This window comes from Dasypus novemcinctus, chromosome 4 (genome assembly GCF_030445035.2).
Source record: "Dasypus novemcinctus isolate mDasNov1 chromosome 4, mDasNov1.1.hap2, whole genome shotgun sequence".
NCBI classification, from domain to species: domain Eukaryota; kingdom Metazoa; phylum Chordata; class Mammalia; order Cingulata; family Dasypodidae; genus Dasypus; species Dasypus novemcinctus.
Genome location: NC_080676.1, coordinates 68,033,249 through 68,058,578, shown reverse-complemented (window position 1 = coordinate 68,058,578; position 25,330 = coordinate 68,033,249). Strand labels below are relative to the sequence as shown.

Here is a 25,330-nt window from a genome sequence, read left to right as displayed (position 1 = left end):
TCCCACAAGCCCACAGAAAAGAAGTCAGCAATGCTCGAAGATTAGAGAACACTCATCTACTTTTAAGACCTTTTTTGGGGTACAGTACTGCAATATTGGGAAATTGTGCCTGATTTTGAGAGTCTAGATTAACTTCTCCCTTCTAGTTTTATCTATTAATACATTTTTAATATGTGAAACCTGGAGAACTTTTAAATAGTTCAGATTCCTGACCTCTACCCCTAAGTTCTGAGGACCTGCTAGGAATGTGCATTTTTAACAAGCATGTGTGGTGAAACTGATGCATTTTCTTTGAAAAAATCAACACTGTCATCATCACTTTTACTCAATTGACATCTTCCAATTTTCAAAATGCTTACACATACATATTCAGTTCTGTGAGGTAGACGGTAATGATTATCACCATTTTGAGGATAAGAAAACAGACTCGGAGTTTAGCAATGATTTCCTGAAGGCCTCATTATACCCGTCTTGCCCATTTCTCTGGATACTTACCCTTAGCTGACCTTTTTCTGTCTGTGTATTGAAAGTGTAAAAGGAAGCTCCCAACACCAGCCAGTGCTATCTGTGCCTGCCCTGCTCTAGAATAAGACAAGTCTTCTGGTAGCCGAGGAAAATGATTTTATTTGTGAAATGTGGACTTTTCCCTCAGTGACAGTCCTATAATGGTTCACCAATTGATTTTAAGTAGACCCCCTTCCCCTATCCAGATCCACTTTAGAAAATGTATTCTGCTTCACATTTGGAGACAAAAAGTTATTTATCCATTTATCTTTTTTCACAGATTGTGTTATGTATTGTTAGAATCCTGAGAATGAGTCCTCTTATCTTCATTCAGCTACACTATACTGCTGCAGGGGATGTGTGTGCTCCCCTTCCACAGTTGGGATTCCCCCCTTTCCCCCGGGGCACCTTGCCTATTTCATCCTCCTGCCAGCTGTCTTCTCCATGGGCCTCTAGCTGCCAGCCTCTGAGACTGCTTTTTCCAGCTGGCAGCCTGGAAGCTCCGGAGCCCCCAGACACAGTGCTTGAACTAAACACCACAGGCTTCAATCCTCATTGTCACAGTTTTGCACTCACGTTTATAGAGATCCTGAGATCCTCTGTATCCCACATTCATTTTCAGTAGCTTTCAGGGCCTGCATTTTCCTTGCCCTCTAGTAGGGTTTGTAGCCTACATCTGTCTCTGATTGGAAATCAGCCATTTAATCCTTGGTCATCCATTTATTGAGCACTACCTTAGATGCTTAGAGGCATAACTGTGAATGGGGAGAATTAGGGCTTCTCTGAAGACAACTGATTGCAAAAGATTGTAAATATAACTAATAATAGCCACTCCCATACCTTAGCATAAATGGAAAGCAGTTACTTCTTTTGTGGTAAGACCTGCTGCATCTTAACTTTGGTGAAATTCTCTCCTCTGCTGCGTTTACTAGAGTTTACTGGAGACCCAGTTGCACTCTAAAGCTGGTTCTTGACTGCCCTTGCCCAAGTCACCTCCCCCCACAACCTTATTCTCCCCTCTGTGCAGGGCACTCACTTGGTCCCTCTTTCAAGAGACGGAGTGTGCTTTGGAGCATTCCTGAAGGAACCAAGAATTCTGGGTTCCAACACTTTTTCCTCTTTCAAAATGAACTGAAGGTGGGGCCCAACGTGAGGGCCTAAGAGGCCACTGCTACTATGTCCAGTGTCCATTGCATTCTTTCCCAAGCTGAGAATTCTGCGTGCTCCCGCTTATTGGAGAGAGTTTGGATCGCGTTCTCCTAGTTCCCTTGCCCCTAACCCCTTCTTTGTGCACCCAGGGTCGTTACACCAGCCTGTGGTTGTGTTTTCTCTTGGGGGAGGGAGGGGACAGAACGGACCAAAGCTGCAGTTCCTTCGCTCTGCCTCTGAGAATTTCTCATCCAAACCTCAATCACGTAGGATTGCGTAGAGAGGAGAAAAGGGGAGAGACAGAAGACAGGGCGGGGGGGGGGGGGGGTGAAGGAGGGAGAGAGGGGTGACGGGGGAGGGAGTCTGCGAGCCGAGGGCGCGAGGAAAGGAGGAGGACCCGAACGCGCTGCACTCCCGGGCGCTTCCCTGAGCTCCGGGAGCCCGCCTCCTATCCGGCCCCACCTGGGTGCTCTCGCGCTCTCCGCTCACGGGCGAACAGAGCAGGAGGAACTCCGAAGACCGCCGGCCCACCGTCCCACCCGCCGTCTCTCTGGCAGTCGCTGCTGCTCGGAGTTTCCTGCGGAGCTAGCGCTCCAGCCCAGCTAGCCGGCGGGCGGCGGCGCCTGGTAGCCGGTGCGGCTCCGCGCGCCCCGAGCCTCAGCCCATGACAGGGACTCCGCCCTGAGCGCCCCCTCCCGAACCTGGGGGGGAGGCAGTGGACTGGCGGGGGCGCCCCGCGAGCCAGCAGCTCTGAGCGACCAGCCACGCAGCAAGTTGGGCGAGTTGGCGGCTGCCCCCACCTGCCTCCTGGCCCCGGCCCCTGAGTCCGTGTCCAGCTTCGAGGGTCCAGGCCGCGCGCTCGGCCGCCTCCCACCGTCGTCCAAAGCGGCCTGGGGGCCTTGCCTGAGACCCCGCGTCTGACGATGGTGGGCAGCTCAGGCCCGGAGCTGCTGCCGCCGCGAGCCAACATCGCCCGCAGCGAGCCCCCGCCCCAACCGAGCAGACGCGCGGGTTGTTCGCAGCGCGCGGGTCACTTCCGTCCTCGGTCGGGATGGGCCGAGCGGGACTAACTGATCGGCCTTGCGTCCGGCGGGTAATCCCCATCTGATTTGCTGCCTTTGAGCTGCTGACTGACGGGCGTGCGAGCCCGGGGGGCCCGGGCAGCACTGCGATGACCTGATCCCGAGCCCGCCAGGGCGCCCCTTCCCTCCTTCCCTCCGAGCCGGTGCCGAGACTGGCTCGGTGCGGCGGCCCCTGGCGGACCATGGCGGGGAGCTCCAGTTAAAGGCATGTAGGTGCCGTGCTGGAGAGGACACCTTCAGCATCGCTGCCTTTTGAGGGGGCTTATTTAAACTACTGAGTCATTCCAGATTTAGGCTTCCCTAAATAATCACCAACTGTGCCCGTCTCGTGCCGGAAAGCAAGCAGAAAGGGAGAAAGAGCGCTGCTCCCGGGATCCGCGCAACCTCTGTGCTCGCGTCTCCGGGGTTTCTCCCCGAGGGGTGCTTGGCCCTCGAGGATCTCCCTCCCTCCTTCCCTCTCTTCCCTCCTTCCTCCCCCCACCCCTTCTTTCCCTACCCACCCCCCCTTGCCTTTCGCTCTCTTTGCAGCGCTGCTGGCGGGGAGTCGCGCTCACCGCAGCTGGAAACAGCTGCCCCCGCCCGGAGCCCCTTCTCGACTCCGGCTAACCGTTCCCACTTCGTGCTTTTCGGAATTCCAGAACTCGGGTTGCCGGACCCTGGAGAACCGCAGCCGGTGCGATGCATTCTGTAGACCTCACCCAGCCAGGACGGACCTCCTAATCTCCAGAACTGCGGGCTGCAGGGAGTTAATTTGCTGCCTTCCTACCCTTCTCTCTTGCGGTTGGTGGCTTGTTTTCTAAAGGGACGTTTTATTCACTTTTTAGTATTTTCTACCGGGGGCAAGCTACCAGCCTCGGTCCAGACTCTGCTTTGTAAACGGGTTTTATATATATGTAGATATAGAAATACTTTGGACACTATACAACGCTTGCGCGTCTCCAACAGGGGCACGGCTTGGCTTGTTATTTTGGACATTCGACCTCCCCTTCCAGTTGATACCCTGAACGCAGTGTGACCAAACTCCTCACTGCCCCTTGGACGCGGATCGCCTTTGGGGTGCAAGTTTGGGGTGCAAGCGTCTAGTTCGCAGGAAGGCCTGGGACCGCCCCGCCCCCTCCGCCAGCGGTTAGGGAAGTTTACATCTGGATTTTCACACATTTTGTCGCCACTGCCCAGACTCTGACTAACCTTGTGGGCACCGGGTTTTCGGTACTGCGGCCTCTTCAAATATTACCACTGCCTCTCCCCCGCCTGCCCTGTCGCTCGGGTCCGCCGAGGTCCTGCCCTCGCCCGGACTGAGCGCGTTCCCGAGAGCGCAGCGGAGCCCGGGGGCCTGGGGCCCGCGCTAAGCAGCCATGGCTGCGGCTATAGCCAGCTCCTTGATACGACAGAAGCGGCAGGCGAGGGAGTCCAACAGCGACCGGGTGTCGGCCTCCAAGCGCCGCTCCAGCCCCAGCAAAGACGGGCGCTCCCTGTGCGAGAGGCACGTCCTCGGGGTGTTCAGCAAAGTGCGCTTCTGCAGCGGCCGCAAGAGGCCGGTGAGGCGGAGACCAGGTCAGTAGAAGCCCGGACAGTCACCTCCCCAGAGGCTGACACCGTCTCCCCCCTTCCGCAGATCACCTGGGGGCATTCATGGAAAGGAGCCAGGATCCCTTTTTTTCCATTCTGACTTCACCCCTAATTTCTAAACATCTTTCTTTCAACCACCCTCTACCAATCAATAGCTTCTCTTACCATATCCAGGAAAATACTTTCTACCTTGATTCCAAGGTAGATTTGGAATTTGACTAGGATGAGAGTTACATGTCTCATCCCAAATAGCCTGTAGAACCCTTGAGGGCAGTGACCACCCCCCTCCTTTCTTTCCTATCCATCCATTCATCCACCCACCCACCTATCCATCCATTTAGAGTGCTTAAGTACTCTGAGCATCAGAAAAAGATAAAGCTTCCTCCCTATATCATAACACTTGGCATAGTTCTTGACACATGATAGGCACTTAGCAGACATCAGATAAACTTAAATTTTTATTCTCTCTTTTACTAACTCTTCCTCCTGCATCACTTGGTATTGCATCTTTCAGACATCTCAATGAATTTCTCACCTTCTAATTTTCCCACATGCCCTTTTCACTTCTCTTACACAGACTTCCTTTTCCTTACTCTATTCCTCTAACCACTCTCATGGTTTCCAAAGGCTTTAACTTTCTGTCCTATTCTTTAACTTTCTGTCCTAATCTTGTCACCTTCTGAACACTCACACTTACCTTTGGGACATTAAAGGAATAGCAAAGTATTCATATTTTGATCTCAGAGACTGTAAACAAAACTTCAGAATTATTAGATATTCTAATGGCTCTGCCTTTCTGAAACTGATTCCCTTTTGTGGCCCTAAACACTAATGGTTGTTCTTTGATATGTAACTGTGTACAAAGAGGAATTGGATACATTGAGTACCAGCATCATTAATCCCAGCTCAAGCCAGGCCAGTGTTCTGGCTTGCAGGAATGAAAACAAAATTGTAGAGGTCCATTTTTCTACGAGATACTGCTTCTTTCAGGTGTGACTGCAGGGTCATTTGCAATCTGCAGATACTCTACTCTTTCTGTGGACAACTGAAAGGAAATATTGTCTAGAAGGGCAGCATGCTCTGTGACTAGTTGACTGTTTAGGTTAGCTGCTTTGCAGCTTTGATTGTGGTGCTCTCCTGGGTTCCAGGAGTGAGGCCCAGGGACTAGGTTCATTGTGGTAAGGAAAGCACTCAGAAAATCTGGACAAGTGGGGCTCAGATTTAGTTTAGAAATTTGGGGTTAAGTCTTGTGAAGGAGTCTTCTTAGCTCATTTATGATTATATTTTTATGACATTATTCACTCCACAGTGGGCTCATTTTCTTATTCTTATACTGCGATGGTGATAAAGTAGTAAATTTGTGGAGTAAACAAAAAATAAATATGATCTGATGGTGACCCAAGATGTGAACTACTAAATTCTCTGTTTCACATTCAATTAATTTAGCCTCCTCATTTCATAAAGAGATGATGTATGCAAAGGACTAGAGTTATCTCTGAATAGTAAATAATTAATATTAAAGGGAAATCAAATCTCTTGCTTCATTGCACAAGGATCATTTGGAGGCCATCTTCTCTCAGGGCTAATGTAGTCTACAAGGAACTTCAAGGCTCTGAATTCAGTATGACTCTCATTTCCCAGTTTGTGAAACATTTGCTTGTACTCTAGTTGAGATAATTATATGAGTTGGTGAGCAGATCTTGCTCAGACTCCTCAGTTAAAATTAGGTAATAAAAGTGATAGATGGATTATATTATTGAGTGGATAAACTCACCTGATCTTTGCTAAAAGTTGATTCGGAGATGAACAACTTGCATGGCTTAATTTTGCATGGGAAGCAAGGACTATATGAATTACTTCCTGTGACCCTTTCCTTAGTAACTCATTAGAAAATAGAAAATTTGAAGGCATTGCTGAATTTCTTCATCGTTCATTTAATCTGCTCCTATTTCCCATCTACTTAGTGTGCATCTTGGTGGAGAGGATCTTGACTAGAGATTCCCCTTATCTAAAGTATCACAGTAACAATCCCGCAGAGAGATGGCAGGAAATGTTATGATATGGGCAGTGCCAGGGCATTGTGTATGTACCTGGACACCACGGACTTCAGTTTGTTCTGAAGCTTACTTTAGCAGAAGGGGAGTGTATGGTGCAGGAAGGCTTTTTGAGTAGATGATAGTGTGCTATTATCATTACTAACAAAGCCAAATAATTAATCTGTTGATTTGCTGTCAGCAACCGTGATTCACAGAGCATGGGATGAGCCTATTTATAGAGAGATAACACCTTCCACATCTTAATTCCAAAGAGGATTCTTTAGCTGGATTGGGGGAAAGTAGCTAAACCACCCCCCCCCCCCAATGTTAAAGGAAACCCAGTTGAGGGAATCTGTGTTATAAGCACTTTGATGTTCTGTTCACTTACTATTCTAATTATTCTTGAAATCACTAGCCTTTCTAAGCTACAACCTTGTGAATTACAAATGGAGTCACAAATAGTAAAGAGGTAATATGGAATAACTTGTCCTGATAGGGAATTTGCACTCTGTCAAGGCACACTTTCCTCTGACCAGACTTTTGAAGTGAATGTGGCTGAAGCAGTGAGGCTAGGCTAAGTATACAGTGGGAATGCTATAACTGTATTTCTGATTTAAGTGCTGACACATTGAGCGTCTCTCAATCTCTTCTCAGCTCACCAAGTTCTAATATGTGCAATGTTGGAACTTTGTAAACACAGTGGAAATACTGAAATTATCATGGTAATGGTCTCAGATTTTAACATCCCAGTTTGTGGAATGAAAATGTGGGTAATGGTAGGGCAGAACCAGGGGCTCCACGCGTATTGGAGGCTTTGTGAATGCCATCCCTGGAGCACAAGGTGATCATGCAAACTGGGATTATACAGCAAAATTCTTACCTTTATAGGTGAGAAACCTTACAACCAGAGGAAGCCTGTGGTTTACACAAGGCATATTATATAGCGAGTTTGTGGACAAATTGGGACTAAAAGTAGATTGAGTTTATTCTTCTTGCTTGTGCTCTTCTGAGTACAACACTGAAAAAAAGTAGTATGAAAAAGAACCACGCGTCCTCTGTCAAATGATGGAAATAATTTTGTGTTTGGCCTTTCCCATTAGGGAATGGTATTATTATTATCATTTTATAATTAGAACAAGAATAGTACAGAATGTTGGAGGTGACTTTTAGGAGGAGGCATAGGATAAGTCAAGCAATTGGAGTTCTAAAACTACTACCCTATAGGTCATATTCATTTTAGAAGTAAATCCAATAATCAAGGTATAGCAGATAACAGGAATAGTGAGCCCCTTAGGCACTGTGTGGGCTATAGTTCTTTTTCAATGAAATGTTGGGGACCCAGCTCTGGCCAGTTGGCTGAGGTCACTGAACCCTGAAAAAGGCTTTAGAACATTTCTGTTTGTGTATTTCCTAATAAAGAAAAAAACATTCCTATGGTCATTTTTGAGCCATTGTTTTTGTGTGGAATACTTGTAGGGGCAAGCCCTGCTAGAATGTTTGCTTAAATGTTGATGCCACTGCATTTGTTACATCTGTATGAATTAAATGGCTTCTTCATTTCCAGCATTAGCTTTACTTTTGAGTAGAAACACCTATGCAAGCAATTGGTTCCAAAATGATTTATGTTTTGACTCAGAAGTTACTGCAGGTAATGGGTGGCATTCACCATCAAGAAAGGGGAAAGGTGTTTATAGAATCCATGAATGTCTGAGCTAGCACCAGTCTTGGACGTCATCTAATATCTCTCATTTTTCAGATGAGATCTTTTCTGGAAAGTGACTCCATAAGCTTAGATCTATGTGTTTTAAGTGATTTTGGAGATTTTAAAATGTGTTTCTATGTAATTAGGACCCTCCTTCAAATCAGAGCATTAAATAAAATCAGCAATCAGGAAAAATCTCTCATTTAAGTTACAGTAGATATTTTTCATAATTTAAATATTTGATCTTTATGCCCTTCTCTTTTAAGAATGATGTAGTGGAATTACCCTGAGTGTATGAAATAAATCGAAGAAATGATTGTAATTTTGCCAAATTTTGTTGACTCTCATTTGCCTTATTTTCTGATTCCTTGTTTCTGCTGATATAAATATTGTGGTTATTCAAAATATTTCAGTATTCTTCCAGCTTGTTTTGGTAGAAGTATAGTATTCAATAGCATACTCACTCAACATTTTACTATCAAACATAACCTTTTACAAAGAAGAAAAACAGAAAAATAGAACTTCAAGAAGAAAAATGGCAACAGAGAGAAACTAATGCTTAATCATATCTCTTTGGAATATAAATTAGGTTTTTATAAATTGAAGTAATTTTAGTTAATATATAAATCTAGAATAGATTCTTATGATAGGTACATTTTATATTTATAGCAAATGCTTTGTTGTATTTTAGCTTTTGAAAGTATTACTGACATCTGAACTTCGAAATCAGCTTAATTTAATGTTATTTGGCTTGATGTTTGTTAAAAAAAAAAAGCTCGTCTTTTCAGAAACTCACCCTAGGGTTTATATTTGTTATGTATATATAAAATTGTATTTTCTCTAAAACAGTGTATTCTCATCAACAAATTATGTTTCAATTGTAAGAACATTTTAAAAATAACTACTCTGATCTCTTGGTTCCTTTCATCCCACAGAGATCTCATCAAGGCATATTCAGGATTAAATCCTTAAAGTTTTAATCAAGTTGATACTCTTGAACAGAATTAGAGAAACAATTTGCAAGGAATGAGGTAGTCTCTGTATTTGAGAAAGTAATAGGAATATATAGTATTTCTTTTAAGCCTTTTTAAAATTGAAATTTGTGATTTAAACATTAACATATATAAACAATGAGTACATAGTAAAAGTTGTGAACTTACAAAACAAACATGCATATCATCATACAAGGCTCTCATGCATCATCCCACCACCAACACTTTAGAAACTAAAGCTCAGTCCCATAAAATTTTATTTTATTAAGTCCTATGTTTACCAGTATAGCACCATATTGCCTTTATTCTTAGTGAGAGCATATTTATGCATGGATATAACAGTGTTGATTTGGTTTTGGACATTTATTGATACTGATTAACTTTTTCTTGACTCTTTCTTGAGTGCTTCATCATAATTCATATTTGCTATTGACTTTTCATCTTGGAATCATTAATACATTTTAGAGGTACTCTAAAAGTCAGCCTTTTTAGACATGGGACAACCATTTACTATACCACATCTTAGATTCTATCTGACAGCTTATCCAGTGAGTTACAGATCTTGCCTAGTTGTCTAAAGAAAGACATGCCCCTCCAGAGGGCACAAGTTCTGAACCATCTTCTAAGCATCTGGGCTAGGGAGGAGTCCTAAATGCAAAATATCTATAATCATGCACAATGATAACTTTTAATCGTAACTAATTTGACTGTATGACCTGAGGATTTATTGCGTTTCTTCAAAACTTTTGCCTCTTTTATTCTCTTAAGGTGGTTAGCCCCATCTGAGACATAAGGAAACTAAGACTCAAAGTGTCAGAGAATGGTGTTCAGGTTTAGGAAGAGGTTAAGTTGTCACCTGGTCCCCTGGCCTCACACTGAAGATCATCTTTCTTTTCCACCAGGTTGAGCTAAAAAGCCCTTGACTTCTGAATACTCGGTTTGGTTCAAAGCTGGGAAACTGTTGGAGGAGGGAATCTGATTGATTCAAGGAAGTGTGGAGCATGATGACATAGTTTGCTTTGCTCTGTGTGTGTGACCTGGAGCCTCCGGGGAGGGCAGTGAGGGGGAGAAGTCGGTGGCGCTCAGGAGGCCTGTAGCTATGTTGTTATGTGTTGGCCCCAGGCCCCTAGCTGGGATGTCCTTCTCTGCATGCCAGGAGCAGAGCCTGTCACTTGGGACACCAGGGGGCCCTTTGGGGGATCTGGATCTAGAGAGGCAGACTTACCTGACTGTAAACATAAACAGTTGCTTCAGATGTTTTGGAGAGTATAGAGGTTAATACCAAGTTCAGGAGAGTCCTGCAGGAATTAGTCTTTGTTGTTGTTGTTTCCTTTTAAGTGACAGGATAGCAGAGCAGTTAAGTATGGGAGTTTGGAGTGGGATCCAAATTCAAATTTGGATATATTGCTTGTAATATTCTTACATTAGGAAGTTTCTTGGTATCTTTGAGTTTTCAGTTTGCTGATTTGTGAAATCAAGATATTATGTATCGCTTTTGTCCAGAAAGCCCTCTCTAAGCTGAATTCTGAAGGGTGAGACACACAGTTCTTAAAATGTGGCACAGAAGGCCTGAGAGCTCTTTGGGCACCTTTCAAGGGGTCCACAAGGTCAAACCTATTTTCACAATATTTTATAATAATACTAAGACATTATTATTTTCATTCATTCTGTCACAGGTATCCATATGGTATAGCCACAATCTTCAGAAGAGGCTATTTATTAAAAATTTCCTCCCTTTCTAAGCACATATATATGAGAGACTGAAATTAACTTTATGTATTTCAACCACAACAACATATTACAAGAGATTAATTACAGGGGTGGATACGAGAAGTCAAATGACCTCTATAAAAGCCAAGCATTAAAGAGATTTGCAAGCATATAAACCACTCTTTTCACTAATATTTTTGTTTTGAAAAGTTGTTACTTTTCATTAAAATATGGTATGTTAACACTTATTCAATTACTGTTTTAAAAAAATTTGTTGTAATTTTTAAATTTAGTAACTATTGATAGATACAAGTCATATAAACAAAACTCTTCATGATATTCAATACTTTTGAGGAGTGTAAAAGGATCCAGAGACCAAAAAGTTTGAGAAATAGTGGTCTACGCCAGAGATGATGTTCTCACGGAATAAGGTGGTGGCCGTGAATGTGAAAAGGGTGGGTGGAGGTAAAATGCACAGGACCTGGTAATAGGTAGAATACAGGTCAAGAGAGAGGAAGGTGCCCCTATGATTATTCTTGGCTGAATAATTCAGTAGTGAGTGATGCCTTTGCTGAGATGGAGGAGAAATGGGGAAGAAGCAGGGTAGATATGGTTGGAATAATATAATTTCCAATCTGCAAAGAAATGTAGAACATTACTGTGAAAAATAGTTTCACAGTGTGATGAAGATGCTGAATACTCTTCCTTTTTAGGTATCTACTTTATTCTTGAACCTTCATGGAAACATTTTAGAATATTTGCCCCCTCTGTTGGTCAAGAGCTTTTACCTTGCAAAGGCAATCCTATAAGCAAATATATTTTAGCCAGAGACAAATTAAGGAAATTAGGTAATCCTAATAGTTTTTCTAGTTCCTTTGAATCAAAGCAGATTATTTGGCATCTTACAGATTTTCAAAGATATTTGACGTGGTTTAGTCTTGAATATTTTGAAATGGATTTAATAGGTGACTCCTAAGTGGATTTCTTCTGTGAGCTTGGACCAAGTTCATTGGTCTTGCTTAGTGAAGTGACTTTGAAAAGATAAACTTTATAAAGTCCTTATTTGTCTGCTTGTTTAGTCATTTGATTAGTTTATGGTATTCATACATTTATTCTCCAGGCTACCTGCTTCTAACCACCTTTCTGTTAATGCCTTTTAATTGGAATGTTAAGTATATACAGTCTCTGTTTTTTTTAATACGGAAGTTGTAGGTTTATAGAAAAATCATGCAAAATACACAGTTCCCATATACCTTTATATCCCTATCACACACACTGTTTTCTCTCTTATTAACAATTTGCCTGGAGTGTTACCTTTGTTACAATTGATATAGCAATGTTATTGTAACTATACTATTAACTACAGTCCATAGTTTACAGTAGGGTTCATTGTTGGTGTTGTACAGTCCCATGGTTGTTTTTTTTTTTTAACTTTTATGCTAGTAACACGTACAACCCAAAATTTACCCTTTTAACCACATTCAAATGTACAATTCAGTGGTATTACTGGCATTCACAATGTACTACCATTGCCACTGTCTGTTACCAAGACTTTTACATCACCCTATACAGAAATTCTGTACTAAATAAACATTAACTCCCAATTCCCTGCCCCACCCTGGCCCCTGGTAACCCGTATTCTAGTTTTTGACTCTATGGATTTGTTTATTCTAATAGTTTAATATTAATGAGGTCATACAATATTTTTCTTTTTGTGTCTGACTTATTTCACTCAAGATGATGTCTTCAGGGTTCAAGCACACATTGTAGCATGCATTAGAATGTTATTCCTTTTTATGGCTGAGTAATATTCCATTATATGTATGTAACACCTTTTGTTTAGCCATTCATCTGTTGATGGACATTTGTGTTGATTCTGTCTTTTGACAATTTGGACAGTGCCACTATGAATATTGGTGTGCAAATATCTGTTCAAGTTCCTGCTTTCAATTCTTTTGGGGTATATACCTAGAAGTGGAATTGCTGGGTCATATGGTAGTTCTGTGCTTTCTGAGGAGCCACCAAACTGTTTTCCACAGTGGCTGCACCAGTAATAATGAATTAGTGTTTCTATTTCTCTACATCCTCACCAAACTTGTAATTTTCTCTTTTTTGTTTGTTTGTTTAAATAGTAGCCATTCTAGTGAGTGTGAAAGGGCATCTGATTTTGGTTTTGATTTGCATACCCCAATGACTAATGATATTGAGCATCTTTTTCATATGTTTTTTGTCCTTTGTATATCTTCTTTGGAGAAATGTCTATTCACGTCTTTTGCTTGTTTTTTAATTGGGTTGTTTGTCTTTTTGTTGTTCAGCTGTAGGGTTTTTTTAATTTATTCTAGATATTTAATCCTTATCAGATATATGGTTTCCAAATACTGCCTCCCATGCTGCTAGTTGTCTTTTCATTTTCATGATGAAGTCCTTTGCTGAGCAAATGTTTTTGATTTTGATGAAGTCTCATTTTTCTAATTTTCCATTTTTTTTGTGCTTTTAAATTTAAGAAACCATTCCCTTGCACATTTATAGTGTTGCTTTATTATGTTTAGGTCTTTGATCCATTTTGAGTTAATTTTTATATAGGGTGTGAGATAGGGGAGCCACATTCATTCTTTTGCATTGGATATCCAGTTTTCTCAGCACCATTTGTTGAAGACTGTTCTTTCTCCACTGAGCTGGGACTTTAGTGAAAAATCAGTTGGCCGTAGATATGGGGGTTGATTTCTGAATTCTCAATTTGATTCCATTGTTTTATATGTCTGTCCATGTGCCAGTATGATGCTATTTTGATTACTGTAGTTTTGTAATAAGTTTTAAAATTGGAAAGTGTGTGTTCTCTAATTTTCTAAAACTCTTTTGCTGAATTCATTTATTATTTATTATTTATTAGTTCCAGCACATTTGTTGTGGATTTTCCTCTTATTATTCATCTTTTGAGAGCTTGTCTTATTTAGTCAGTATAGGTAGTTTGTGTGGTTTCTAGGAATTTGTTCATTTCATCTAGGTTTAGTATGAATTTTTGTTCATAGTATCATCTTAAAATTCTATTTCTGTGGGGTCAGTAATAATGTACTCCCCTTTTCATTTCTGATTTTACCTTTTGCATTGTCTCTCTATTTTTCTCTGTTAATTTAGCTAAACATTTGTAGATTTTATATGATTTCTTCAAAGATTCAACTTTTATTTTCTTTAACTCTTTTATTTTTTATGTAATTTCATTAAACTCCACTCTAATCTTTATTTCTTTCCTTCTGCTTGTTTTGGGTTCAGTTTGCCAAGGTTTTACTAGATCCTCTGGTTATGAAGTTAGAACTCTGATTTTGAGATCTTTTTTTCTTTTTTAATGTAAGCCTTTAGAGTCATAAATTTCCTTCAGCACTGCCATTGCTCTATTCCATAATTTTTGTATTTGTGTTTTCATTTTCATTTGCCTCAATACATTTACTGTTTTCTCTTGTGATTTCTTCTGTGACTCATTAGTTGTTTAAGTGTGGCTTAATTTCCACAAATCTGTGAATTTTCCATTTCTTTCTTTGTTATTGATTTCTAGCTTCATTCCATTGTGATCAGAGAAGAATCATGATTTCAATATTTTTGAACTTATTGAGACCTGTTTTGTGATCTAATATGTGGCTTATCCTAGAGAATGACCATGTTCATTATAGATGAATATGTATTCTGTTGCTGGGTAAAATGTTCTAAATATGTCTGTTCAGTCTAGTTGCTTTGTAGTATTATTCAAATCTTCTATTTCCCTATTGATCTTTTTTTTTTTTAAAGATTTATTTATTTATTCATTTCTCTCCCCTTCCCCCCCACCCCCTACTGCGGTTGTCTGCTCTCTGTGACCATCCACCGCGCATTTTTGTCTGCTTCTGTTGTTGTCAGCAGCACGGGAATCTGTGTTTCTTTTTGCCACGTCATCCTGTTGTGTCAGTTCTCCATGTGTGCGGCGCCATTCCTGGGCAGGCTGCGCCCTCTTTTGCACTGGGGGGCTCTCCCTACGGGGTGCACTTCTTGTGCGTGGGCTCCCCTACGGGGGGACACCCCTGCCTGGCACAGCACTCCTTGCCGGTGCATCAGCACTGCACATGGACCAGCTCCACACGGGTCAAGGAGGCCTGAGGTTTGAACCGGGGACCTCCCATGTGGCAGATGGACGCCCTAACCACTGGGCCAAGTCTGCTGCCTCCCTATTGATGTATGTAGATACTCCCTATCCATTATTAAAAGTGGTATATTGAGGTGTGTCCTATTAGTAATGTAGAACCATTTATTTCCTCCTGTGAATCTGTCAGTATGTCCTTTATTATTTTGGGGCTCTGCCATTAGATACATATACATATTTATTTATAATTGCCAAGTTTTCTTGTTGAATTGACCCTTTTATCTCTACATATTGACTTTTTTGTCCCTCATTACAGTTTTTTATTTAAAGTTTATTTTATCTGATATTAGTATAGCTACCCTCGCTTCCTTTAGGCTACTATTTGCATAGTATATATTTTTCCATCCTTTCACGTTCAGCCTACTTGTGCCTTTGAATTTCAGGTGCATCGCTTATAAATAGCATATAGCTGTGTTTTGCTTTTTTTAAGCATTCTGCAATCTTTGCCTTTTGACCAGAAAGTTTAATCCATTTATATTTAAAGTAACTACTGTTAATGCATGGCTTTTGTCTGTTATTTTGCTATTTATTATTTGTGTATCTTGTCTCATTTTTCTCTCTCATTTCTTCCGTTAATGCATACGTTCATGTTTTAAAAATATTTTGTTAGTGTACCATTTTGTGTCACTTCTCCTTTCCTCCTGTATATATTTCTCCTTTCCTCCTGTATATATTTTACCATGGGGCTTAAATTAACATCCTAAATAATGTTTATTTTGATACCAACCTAACTTCATTATCGTACATATACACTGTTCCTGTATTTCTCCCAGTCCCCTACCTTTTTGTTGTCCTTGCCACAAATTATATCTTGGCACATTGTATATCTAAAATCATAGATTTATCATTATTTTTATGCATTTGCATATTAGAACCTGGAAGAAGTAAAAAGTAGAGTTACATACCAAAAAATACTTAACAATAGTATTGGCATTTGTAATTACCCATATGGATGGTTACCTTTACTGGATGTTTATTTCTCTAGGCACTTTAATCCACTGTCTAGTGTCATATCCTTTTAGTTTGAATGACTCCCTTTATCATTGCTTATCTAGTGATGACAAAATCTTTCAGGTTTTGTTTATCTGGGAATGATTTAAACTTCCCCTACGTATTACTCTTGCATTTTTATAATTTCAAATTTCTGGAGAACAATCGTGCATACCATACAAGATTCCCATACATTGCCCCACCAACAGCATACATTGTTGTGACATATTTGTTACAAATGATGAAAGAACATTGTCATAATATTATTGCTATGTATTGTCCATAACTTATATTTGGTATATTTTTCCCACAAACCATCCTGTTATTAACACCAGGTATTGTATTGTATATTTGTTACAGTTCATAAGAGAACATCTCATATTTGTACCATTAACTGTAGTCCATCATTTACCACAGGAGTCACTGTGTTATATGTTTCCTACCTTATACAATCCATACAAAGTGTATCCCCTGTGGCTTTCAGTTTCATCACAGAGTTGTGCTCTCATCAGATCAATCCATATCAGAATTTTTCATTACTCCAAAATGAAACATCTCATAACCCCTGACAACCGCCCATTGTTGATCCTTAGCATTGGTATATTATAGTATCTTCTTTGCCATTGCTGTAAAAATATTACCATATTACTGTTAACTATTGTCCACAAGTTAAATTAGTTTTAATTTTCCCATGTATCACCATATTCTTTACACTTTGTAAAAGAACATTCTCATATTTATACTATAACCACAATCTTCATCCACCTTTGAAAACACTGTTATACAGTCCCTAGATTGTGCTCTAGCTTTCTTTCAATTGACGTTAACCTCCCTAGACTATTCCCTTCAGTCATATTCAGTCAACACTATAAATCAATAGTGTTGGTTAAACTCACTATAATGTATTACCATCAACTCTATCCATTTCCCCACATTTACAATCCACCTTATTAAACATTCTACATGCATTCAGCATCAGCTCCCCCTTTTCAACCCACATTCTATCGCCTAGTTACCTAGACTCTAAAGTTTAAGTCCATGAGTTTCCTCACAGTATTTAGCTCATATTAGTGGGACTGCACAATGTCCTTTTGTGTTTGGCTTATTCCACTCAACATAATGTCCTCAAAGTTATGTTGTCATATGCATCCCAATTTCATTTTTCTTACAGCTGAATAGTATCCCATCATATGGATATACCACATTTTGTTTATCAGTTCATCAGTTGATGGACACTTGAGCTGTTACCATATTTTAGCAATCGTGAACAATGCTGCTATGAACATTGGTATGCAAATGTCTGTTTGCATCCTTGCTTTCAGTTCTTCTGAATATTTTCCTAGTAGTGGGATTGCTGGATCATATGGCGGTTCTATATTTAGCTTCCTGAGGAACTGCTTAAATCTCTTACACAGAGGCTGCACCATTTTACATCCCCACCAACAGTGAAGGAGTGTTCCTACTTTTATGCATCCTTTCCAGCACTTGTAGTTTTGTTTTTGAAATAATAGTGGTTCTCTACAGTGTGAAGTGATTCTTACTGTAATTTTGATCTGCATTTCCCTAATAGGTAGTGAGGTTGAACACCTTTTTTTATGCGTTTTGTCTTGCCCTGATTTTTGAAAGACAGTATCAGTCGATATAAGATTCTTTTAGCCATTTGTTTTCTTTCATCACTTTAAGTATTTTGACCCGCTGTCTTCTTTCCTCCATGATTTCTGATGATAATCAGCACTTACGGTTATTGGTGCTCCCTTGTACACAACACTTGGCTTTTCTCTTGCAGCTTTCAGAGCTCTATCTTTGTCCTTGGCTTTTGACAGTTTGACTACTTTTTTTCTGGGCTTAGTTCTCTTTGAGTCTATCCTGTTTCATGATGGTTGGGTTTCTTGAATGTGCATAGTCAGGCCCTTCATTAAATTTGGGAAATTTTATGTCTTTTTTTTTTTTTTTTTAATATTCCTTCTGCCCTTTTCTCTCTTCCTTCTCTTCTGGGACTCTTATAATCTTTATATTGTTCTGCTTTATGGTATCTCACAGGTCTCTTAGACTCTTGTTTTCTTTCTGCTTCTCAGCCTTAATCATTGTTATTGTATTGTCTTTGAGTTCACTGGTTAATGCTTCTATTATCTCCACGCTGCTCTTTGAACTCTAGAGAATTTTTCATTTCGTTTATCTTTATTTTCAACTCTAATGTATCTGTTTAGTTTCTTTTTAAAATTTCTCTCACTTTACTGAGATTCTCATTTTGTTCATTCATCATTTTCCTGATAATCTTCAGTTTTTTTTCCCCATGTTTTCCTTATCTTCTTGAGCATATAGTAGATAATTGTTTTAAAGTCTTCGCCCAGTATGTCAAAAGTCTCATCTTCTTTGATGATTTCTGATGTTTTATCTTCTTCCTTTGGATGAGTGATCATTTCCGTTTCTGTTTGTCTGTCATCTTATAGTACATATGTTATATTTTAATATTTTTGTGTGTTAACTTTGGGACTAGTCTCTTAGCTGGCTGTTCCTTAAGTTTGTATCTAAGGTGATATGATAAAAATTTCCTGGTTTGCCAGGATCTAACAAAACTAAACAAACAAATGCAAACAACATATTTCACAGTCTTTGAAATGTTGCTCTTTGTTAGCTAATGCTCTCCTTTAGAGTTTACTCTTATCAGGAAGATCAGCTCAATGTGGAGTGAAGTTCAAGGTCATTTCTGACTTTTCTGAGTCTATGTCTTTTTCTGGGTTTGTGCTTGTTGGTAACCTTTGGAATTCCCATATTTACAGAAATTCAAATATCTCCTCTACTCCCTGTGAAATAGATTCCTCCTCCCCTTGTAGGGTTCTCTAGTTATGATATAAAGCAGGTGATCTTTTGCTTTGGTTTAAGTTTTTCTTATACTGGTTTCGTTATCTGTCAGTGACTTCTGTTTGCAGGGCAAGTTCTGGGAGGGTGTGCCTGAGGTGAGTGCCCTGGCTCCATATTTCACGTTGTCACCCAACAGATTGGCATTTATTAACAGGCACCCTGTTATATGCATAGGGGTTACTCTGCTCCCTCTGGTACAGGACCCGGAACTCACATGAGAGTGCAAACTGGTTCCCCACTATGCCAGGGAGGGGTTGGAGAGAGGCCAACAAGGAAGCCATGAGCTTTTCCTGTCAATTTTAAAAGTACGTTTTCTTGATTTGGCACTTGTCCAGTTACTGCAACTCGTAAACCATTTTATGGAGTTTTAAGGAAGATGGCTTTGCCAGTTTTTGCTCATTGTCAAAGATTTTGTAGCTAAATTGCCCTTTGGAATATCTTATGCCACCGTCTTCGCTGACTGGAAGTTCAAGTATTTTATTTTATTTTTTTAATTTTTAAAAATGACTTTGCAGGTGTTCAATTGTAGGACCATAAGGCCTTAAAATCAGACTTGCTTCCCTACGAGAGAGGAATGATATAGGGCAAAGATCCCAAAATGTTAGATCTTAGAGTTGATATGGGATAGTGTGTTTCAGTTATAGCTGCAAAATGGGAGTTTTAAAAATGTACTACTGCCATACTCCTGGAGAATGTGGTATATTGTATCCACTCTGGGATCCAGGCACCAAGCATCAGTGTTTTAATTTTTAAAAAACATTCTTTAACACTTTAAGTGATTCTAATGTATGGACAGTATTGAGAATCACTAACCTTGTTCAATTTCTTCATTTTGTACCTTAGAAGACCTTAAACAAAAATTTTTATTTTATTCATTAATGCTTTTAGGAATTCATTTATAATGCATAGAAATGGTGTTCACTGACCTTAATTACAAGAAAGATTCATTCTGTTTACATTTTGTTGAATCTTTCAAATATTTAATAGTGTTCAAAGAACTTTAAACTACACCGTAGTGTAGATTAATGTGCTTCATTTTTCTGACTTGAATGTGAGCTGCTAAGGGCAGAATGTATGCCCTGTACATCATCGCATTTCCAGCACCTGTAACGTACTGTTTATATCACTGTAGTTTTTTTCAGTAGCATTTAGTGAATAAATGTGTTTCTGAATCTTATCTTAACAGCACATCTCTGAGGAAGAAGGAATTCTTGAGTGTCTCTAGTTTCTACACAAGGATCCTGAGACTTAGCAAGCCTGAGCTTCCCAATTCCACAGAATGAGTTGAAAGTGTATACTGGGGGATAGAAGGGGAGAGAAATGAAAAAAAAAATAATACATCTTTTAAAATAAAAAGCATATTCTGGATTTGAACTCTGATTTGTTTTCCTAGTCTAGTTTCTTTCTGCTCTGTCACCACTGGAATCATTTCCCCTATCAGTTGGACGGCAGTTTCCTTCTTTCAAAACAAGGGAGTTATATTAAAGGATATCTAAAGGCCTTTCTAGCTTGAAAGCCATTAAATTTATCACCCCTTTACCCCAGGAGAAACGCAAATGGCTGGGGACATGAAACATTAAACTGCTCACTGCTTCTTATAGAAAGGAAGGATAAAACCCTTTTCCCAGTGTGCTGTTTTGGATGTTCCTAACTGCAGCCCCTCGTTTAATTACTTGCAATGTGGCAATAAACATGTTTTTGCCCAAAATGTCAGTCTTTATTTCTTTTGACCCTAATTTAGTACTATTATCTCCCTTCAAGGATTAGATATTAAATCCAGTGTACTGCAGCATTTTAAACTTATTAAAACCTAAGGTCAAAAAGGGTATTGAAAGGAAGTGTGAAAGAGAAAGCTGTGAGATTGTTTCAGTTATGAAAAAATCGAAAAATTTCTGGAAGAGATCATTTTTATTGCTCTTAGTGACTTAAATGTTTTAGTTTTAGTGTTGGAATTCAAAAGATAACCTTCACAGTGCCTTAGAAACTGATGTACACTACAAATAATTAAAAACCAGGGACAAAATTTAAGTAAGTGCCAAAGTGGGGATTCGTAATCAAATCACCTGGTTAGAATAGGTGTCAGATTCTGTTTTCTGGAGAAACCGCTTGAGATGAGTTGTTCACATAATCTGTATTTGAAATTAAGTAGGGGAGAAGTTCTTAGGAAAAGTCATGTAGAATCACTGAAAGAGGTTGGAATGGAAATGACCGATCAGTGTCAGAGGAATTAATAAAAAATGAAGGAAAATACAAAGAATCTCAACTTCTAAGGAAACTCAAGTTTCTCATTATGAAGGAACTTAATGCTGTATTGCTGTTATATTTCATTGCTTTAAAGGAATACTTGGGTAGATTTTTGCACCCAGACAAAATGCAGCCAGGAGGGGAAGGACAAGTAGCATATTAGATGATGTGTTCAGAATTTTAGGGATGGAAGTCACAGTGATAGAATTCCAGGCTCCTCTGTTGTCTCTTCTTGTGAGGAATCTCTCTCAGGGATTGGAAAATTTTTACTTTCCTTCAGAAAAGTAGAAAGGGTTCCTGTTTGTCTCCTTGCAGCACCTGCCTTTCCCTACTGGTCCCTGGGTCATTGTCCTCAGCTTTTCTCCAGGAAAGGAGTTGGCAGCATCAAGTCTGGGCCACCTCCGCATTCTGCATCTCTGCTTTCCCAAGCTGTCTGCGCCTACTCCTCCCTTTTCACCTACAGGTCATGAGAACAACAGCAAGAGGGAAACTTGCTTTGAAATCATGCTTTACTTAAGTGTTTTCCTAAAATTCCCTTCTTTGAGTTGTCTTAGCTGCATTTTCTGGGTTACCATGTGGCTTCTTGAATTAGTGTTCCATTCATTATGATTCCAGTAATGGGAAAACCAACTTGGTTGGGATAATTTTTGGTCTGGTGAAGATGGTTGTTCCTTGGCCTTAATTATTTTTACTTTATCCCACTGTAGCTTCTTGCTCTCTTTATCTTGCTAAGCAACCCTATTCAGTGTGAAGCTGGTTTTTCTTGAGCTGGTGGACACATTTGTGGGGGTTAGACTCAAGTTTCATGTACATGGGGTCGTTATTTGAATTCAGACCATTGCCTAAAAATTCCAATTTGAAAATTTTGCTGGAACTGGCAATTTGGCCAGGACTTTTGTCTCAGGCCATTATATATCCTTAAGGATGTGTGTCACTGACATCAGCCTTGGAGCTCCACCCCTCGGTCTTGGGGTATAGACTAAAAGGCTCACAGGTTTGAATTGGAAGACTTCACACATCATACAGTCAACTCACCTCACTTAACAAATGAAGGAACTGAGACTTAGAGGGGCAATTTAGGTCACACAATTATGAAAGGAAGAGCCAGGACTGAAACTTGGCTTAAGCCTATGCCTTACTACCACGGCTGCTTCCTTTAGGACATTGCCCAATGCTTGAAGCAAGATCTATCTAGTTAAAGGTCTTATTCTGTTTCTTGAGCAATTAAATGTTGGTACTGGCATTTAATATCTATGGTCAAGCGCTATTGTCAGAAACCTATTATGTGTTTGCCATGCAAATTACATGTGACTAATGTACTCATAACATAAGTGCTAGTCAGCCTCCAAGGGAATTTTTGCCACAAGTGTGAAAATGCCAAGCAGGAACAGAAATTAATATTTTAGCCTAATGTGAATTACATGTAAAATATTATTAAAATGCAAAAATATTATTTTATTTCCATTTGATATACAGCTATTAGATAACTGCTTAGAATGCCATGTCCTTCTTTCCTTCCCAGCCCAACCCCCACTTGCCACACTGTTTCATTCAGTATATAATTTGTCTTAGAATTATGCCTTTCCTTTTTCTCAGCAGTGTAACTGCTAATGAAGAGGGCATATTTCTATGGTAATAGTAAAAGAGGGAGTATCTCTATTTGAATTTATGTTTTTGCCCCAGAAAGCAGCAAGAAGGGGGTTGTGTAGTTAATTTGGAAAAATGCCTATTTCTATTTTGACTGGTCTTGGTTTCTTAATGTTGGGCTAATTAGGAATAACCATTGCCATTGATTTCAAGTTCAGTCACGTCTGGTCCTTATATTTACACTTGAGAATGGAAGGGAACATACTCACTCTGGTTCTACTTCCCATGGTGAAGCTTTAAGCGATGGGGAAATATAGTATCGATCGGGACTAATGAAAAAGATTCTTTCTGTCAACTTGTTAGTTCATTGGCTTTTCTTCTTTCCTCTTCTTCTACTCTTAAAGCTTTCAATAGCAGTATTTAATGAATTTTCTTTGTATGGTAAAATCCTCTGTATTCATTTTTTTTCATGGTTTGAAATCAGGCCAGTTTCTTAGTCTTAGGTAAGACTAAATTGGCCTTATATTCAGTCTGATGTACCATGGTTCCCCCCAAATAACACTGAACTGGAAGACAGAGTCCTTATGGCCTTGGGGAAGTCTGTCTTCTTCTCTTAGGTATAGTTTCTTCATTTTCAGAATAAGGGGATCACATCAGATGGTTTCTGAAATCCCTTTCAGTTTTTTCATTCTCAGTGTATATTTCTGGTGTTGATCTATAGGGGATAACTGGATGGATTCTATGATACCTCTATGTCAGATACAAGAAAATAGCTTTATGATATGTTTGATATTAATTTCTAGGAGATTTGATGTGCAAACTAAATGGAATAGCAAAAAATTAACAAGTATTTTAACTACTTTCTTCAATATTCTTTATTTCTTCTTAAATCTCTCAATATTGTTAAACACTGTATATCTAAAGTTTTCTTAGAAAAACACTATTATTTTAGTGTTTAGCATTTCATTGCGCATTCAAGATAGACTACTACAGAAGTTTGGGTCTCAGCACTAGAGAGATTTAATTTGATTGTGGAACTAGTTTTTGTTGAAATGGGAAATACCTTTATTTATTCATGAGTATAGTCTCTAAGAGAATATAAAAATACAAGCAGATAGGAAAAGGAGCTATGTCATATTGAATGAAAGTTCACAACTTATTTCTGAATCAGCTAAGGAAGAATATCAGATTTCAGGACAGTTATAAGTGAGCAGTGGAAATGTTGTGGTAGGGTCTAGTGTACATAGGAATTAGAATGGCACTGGAGAGGAAAGTCATGCCTTACTTGTCCAGTTCTTAGATTTCTCAGAACTTGGGAACCACCTTTTTAGGCCCCTTTTCCATGAGGACTTCATCAATAAAGGAAGGAGGAAACCAACATCTATGGACATTAGGCTTGACACACTCTTAATAATCATCACATTCAATATTATGGGCAGTTGCTAAAATTTAATTATGCATATTAATAATAGTACTAGAAAATTTAGAAAGAAGGGGTAAAATTAAAATATTGCTTAAAGTAATATTTTAGAGTTTCTATGAGTTTATTTTATTTATACCACCTGTCTACATATGCACTAATACCCATAGTATATTATTGATAATTGACCTTTTACTTCTTTCTGTTTCTCCATTTCTTTATCTGTGCAATATGGTTGCAATATGCATAGGAAAATTCACCTTCAGCAAAGGTAAATTTTTTTTTTTTAAGATTTATTTATTTATTTCTCTCCCCTCTCCCCCCACCCCAGTTGTCTGTTCTCTGTGTCTTTTTGCTGCGTCTTCTTTGTCTGCTTCTGTTGTCAGCGGCACGGGAATCTGTGTTTCTTTCTGTTGTGTCATCTTGTGTCAGCTCTCTGTATGTGTGGCGCCATTCCTGGGCAGGCTGCACTTTCTTTCATGCTGGACGGCTCTCCTTACGGGGTGCACTCCTTGTGCGTGGGGCTTCACTACGTGGGGGACACCCCTGCGTGGCACGGCACTCCTTGCACACATCAGCACTGCACATGGGCTAGCTCCACACGGGTTAAGGAGGCCGGGGATTTAAACTGCGGACCTCCCATGTGGTAGACGGACGCCCTATCCACTGGGCCAAGTCCGCTGCCACCAAAGATAAATTTGATCCACTCTCTGAATTGGATGCTAGTACAAAGTCAGTTTTAACAGTTCCATGAGAAGAGCTCTTTTGTTTCTAAAGTGAATGGCATACTGATCAGTAGAGGCCACTCATAGTGTTTACCAAGGATGTTTTCTAGGGCAACTGTAACAAATTACCACATACTGGGTGGCTAGAAAAGTCAGAAATATATTTTCTTACAGTTCTGGTGTCAGCAGATGTTGGCAGGGCCATGTTCCTTCCAGATCCTTGGGGGAGGATCCTTTCTCACTTATTCTAGCTTCTAGTGGCTCTAGGAGTTTTGGTTTTTGGCAGCATAATTCCAGTCTGTTTTTATATGGCTTCTCCCATCTCTGTGTACAAATTTCCCTCTTATAAGGATGCCAGTCATTTGGATTTATAGTCCACCCTAATGCAGTATGGCCTCATCTTAACTTGATTACATCTGCGAAGACCATATTTCCAAATAAGGTCACATTCATAACTGGGGGTTATGACCGGAACATATCCTTTTAGGGGACACAATTCAACCACAACACTGAGCATGATCTATCTTTAGAGAAATAATTCAGAGGACTCCTCTAACATTATTTCTCTCTATATAGATATGAACTGAACA

The 25,330-nt window shown here is 39.8% G+C and overlaps 1 protein-coding gene across 4 annotated transcripts in view; it reads left to right on the top strand.

Annotated features, from left to right (window-relative positions):
- FGF12 (fibroblast growth factor 12) overlaps nt 1–25,330 on the top strand; it is a 593,543-nt gene that overhangs the window by 330,473 nt on the left and 237,740 nt on the right. The window contains exon 1 of one of the 4 annotated variants that reach the window (XM_004460845.4): nt 1,894–4,289. The exons of the other annotated variants lie outside the window; for them this stretch is intronic. Coding sequence (XP_004460902.1) covers nt 4,091–4,289 — 199 coding nt within the window. The 5' untranslated portion in view covers nt 1,894–4,090. Of the gene's footprint in view, nt 1–1,893; nt 4,290–25,330 lie in introns of those variants that run through there. 4 annotated transcript variants of the gene reach the window in all.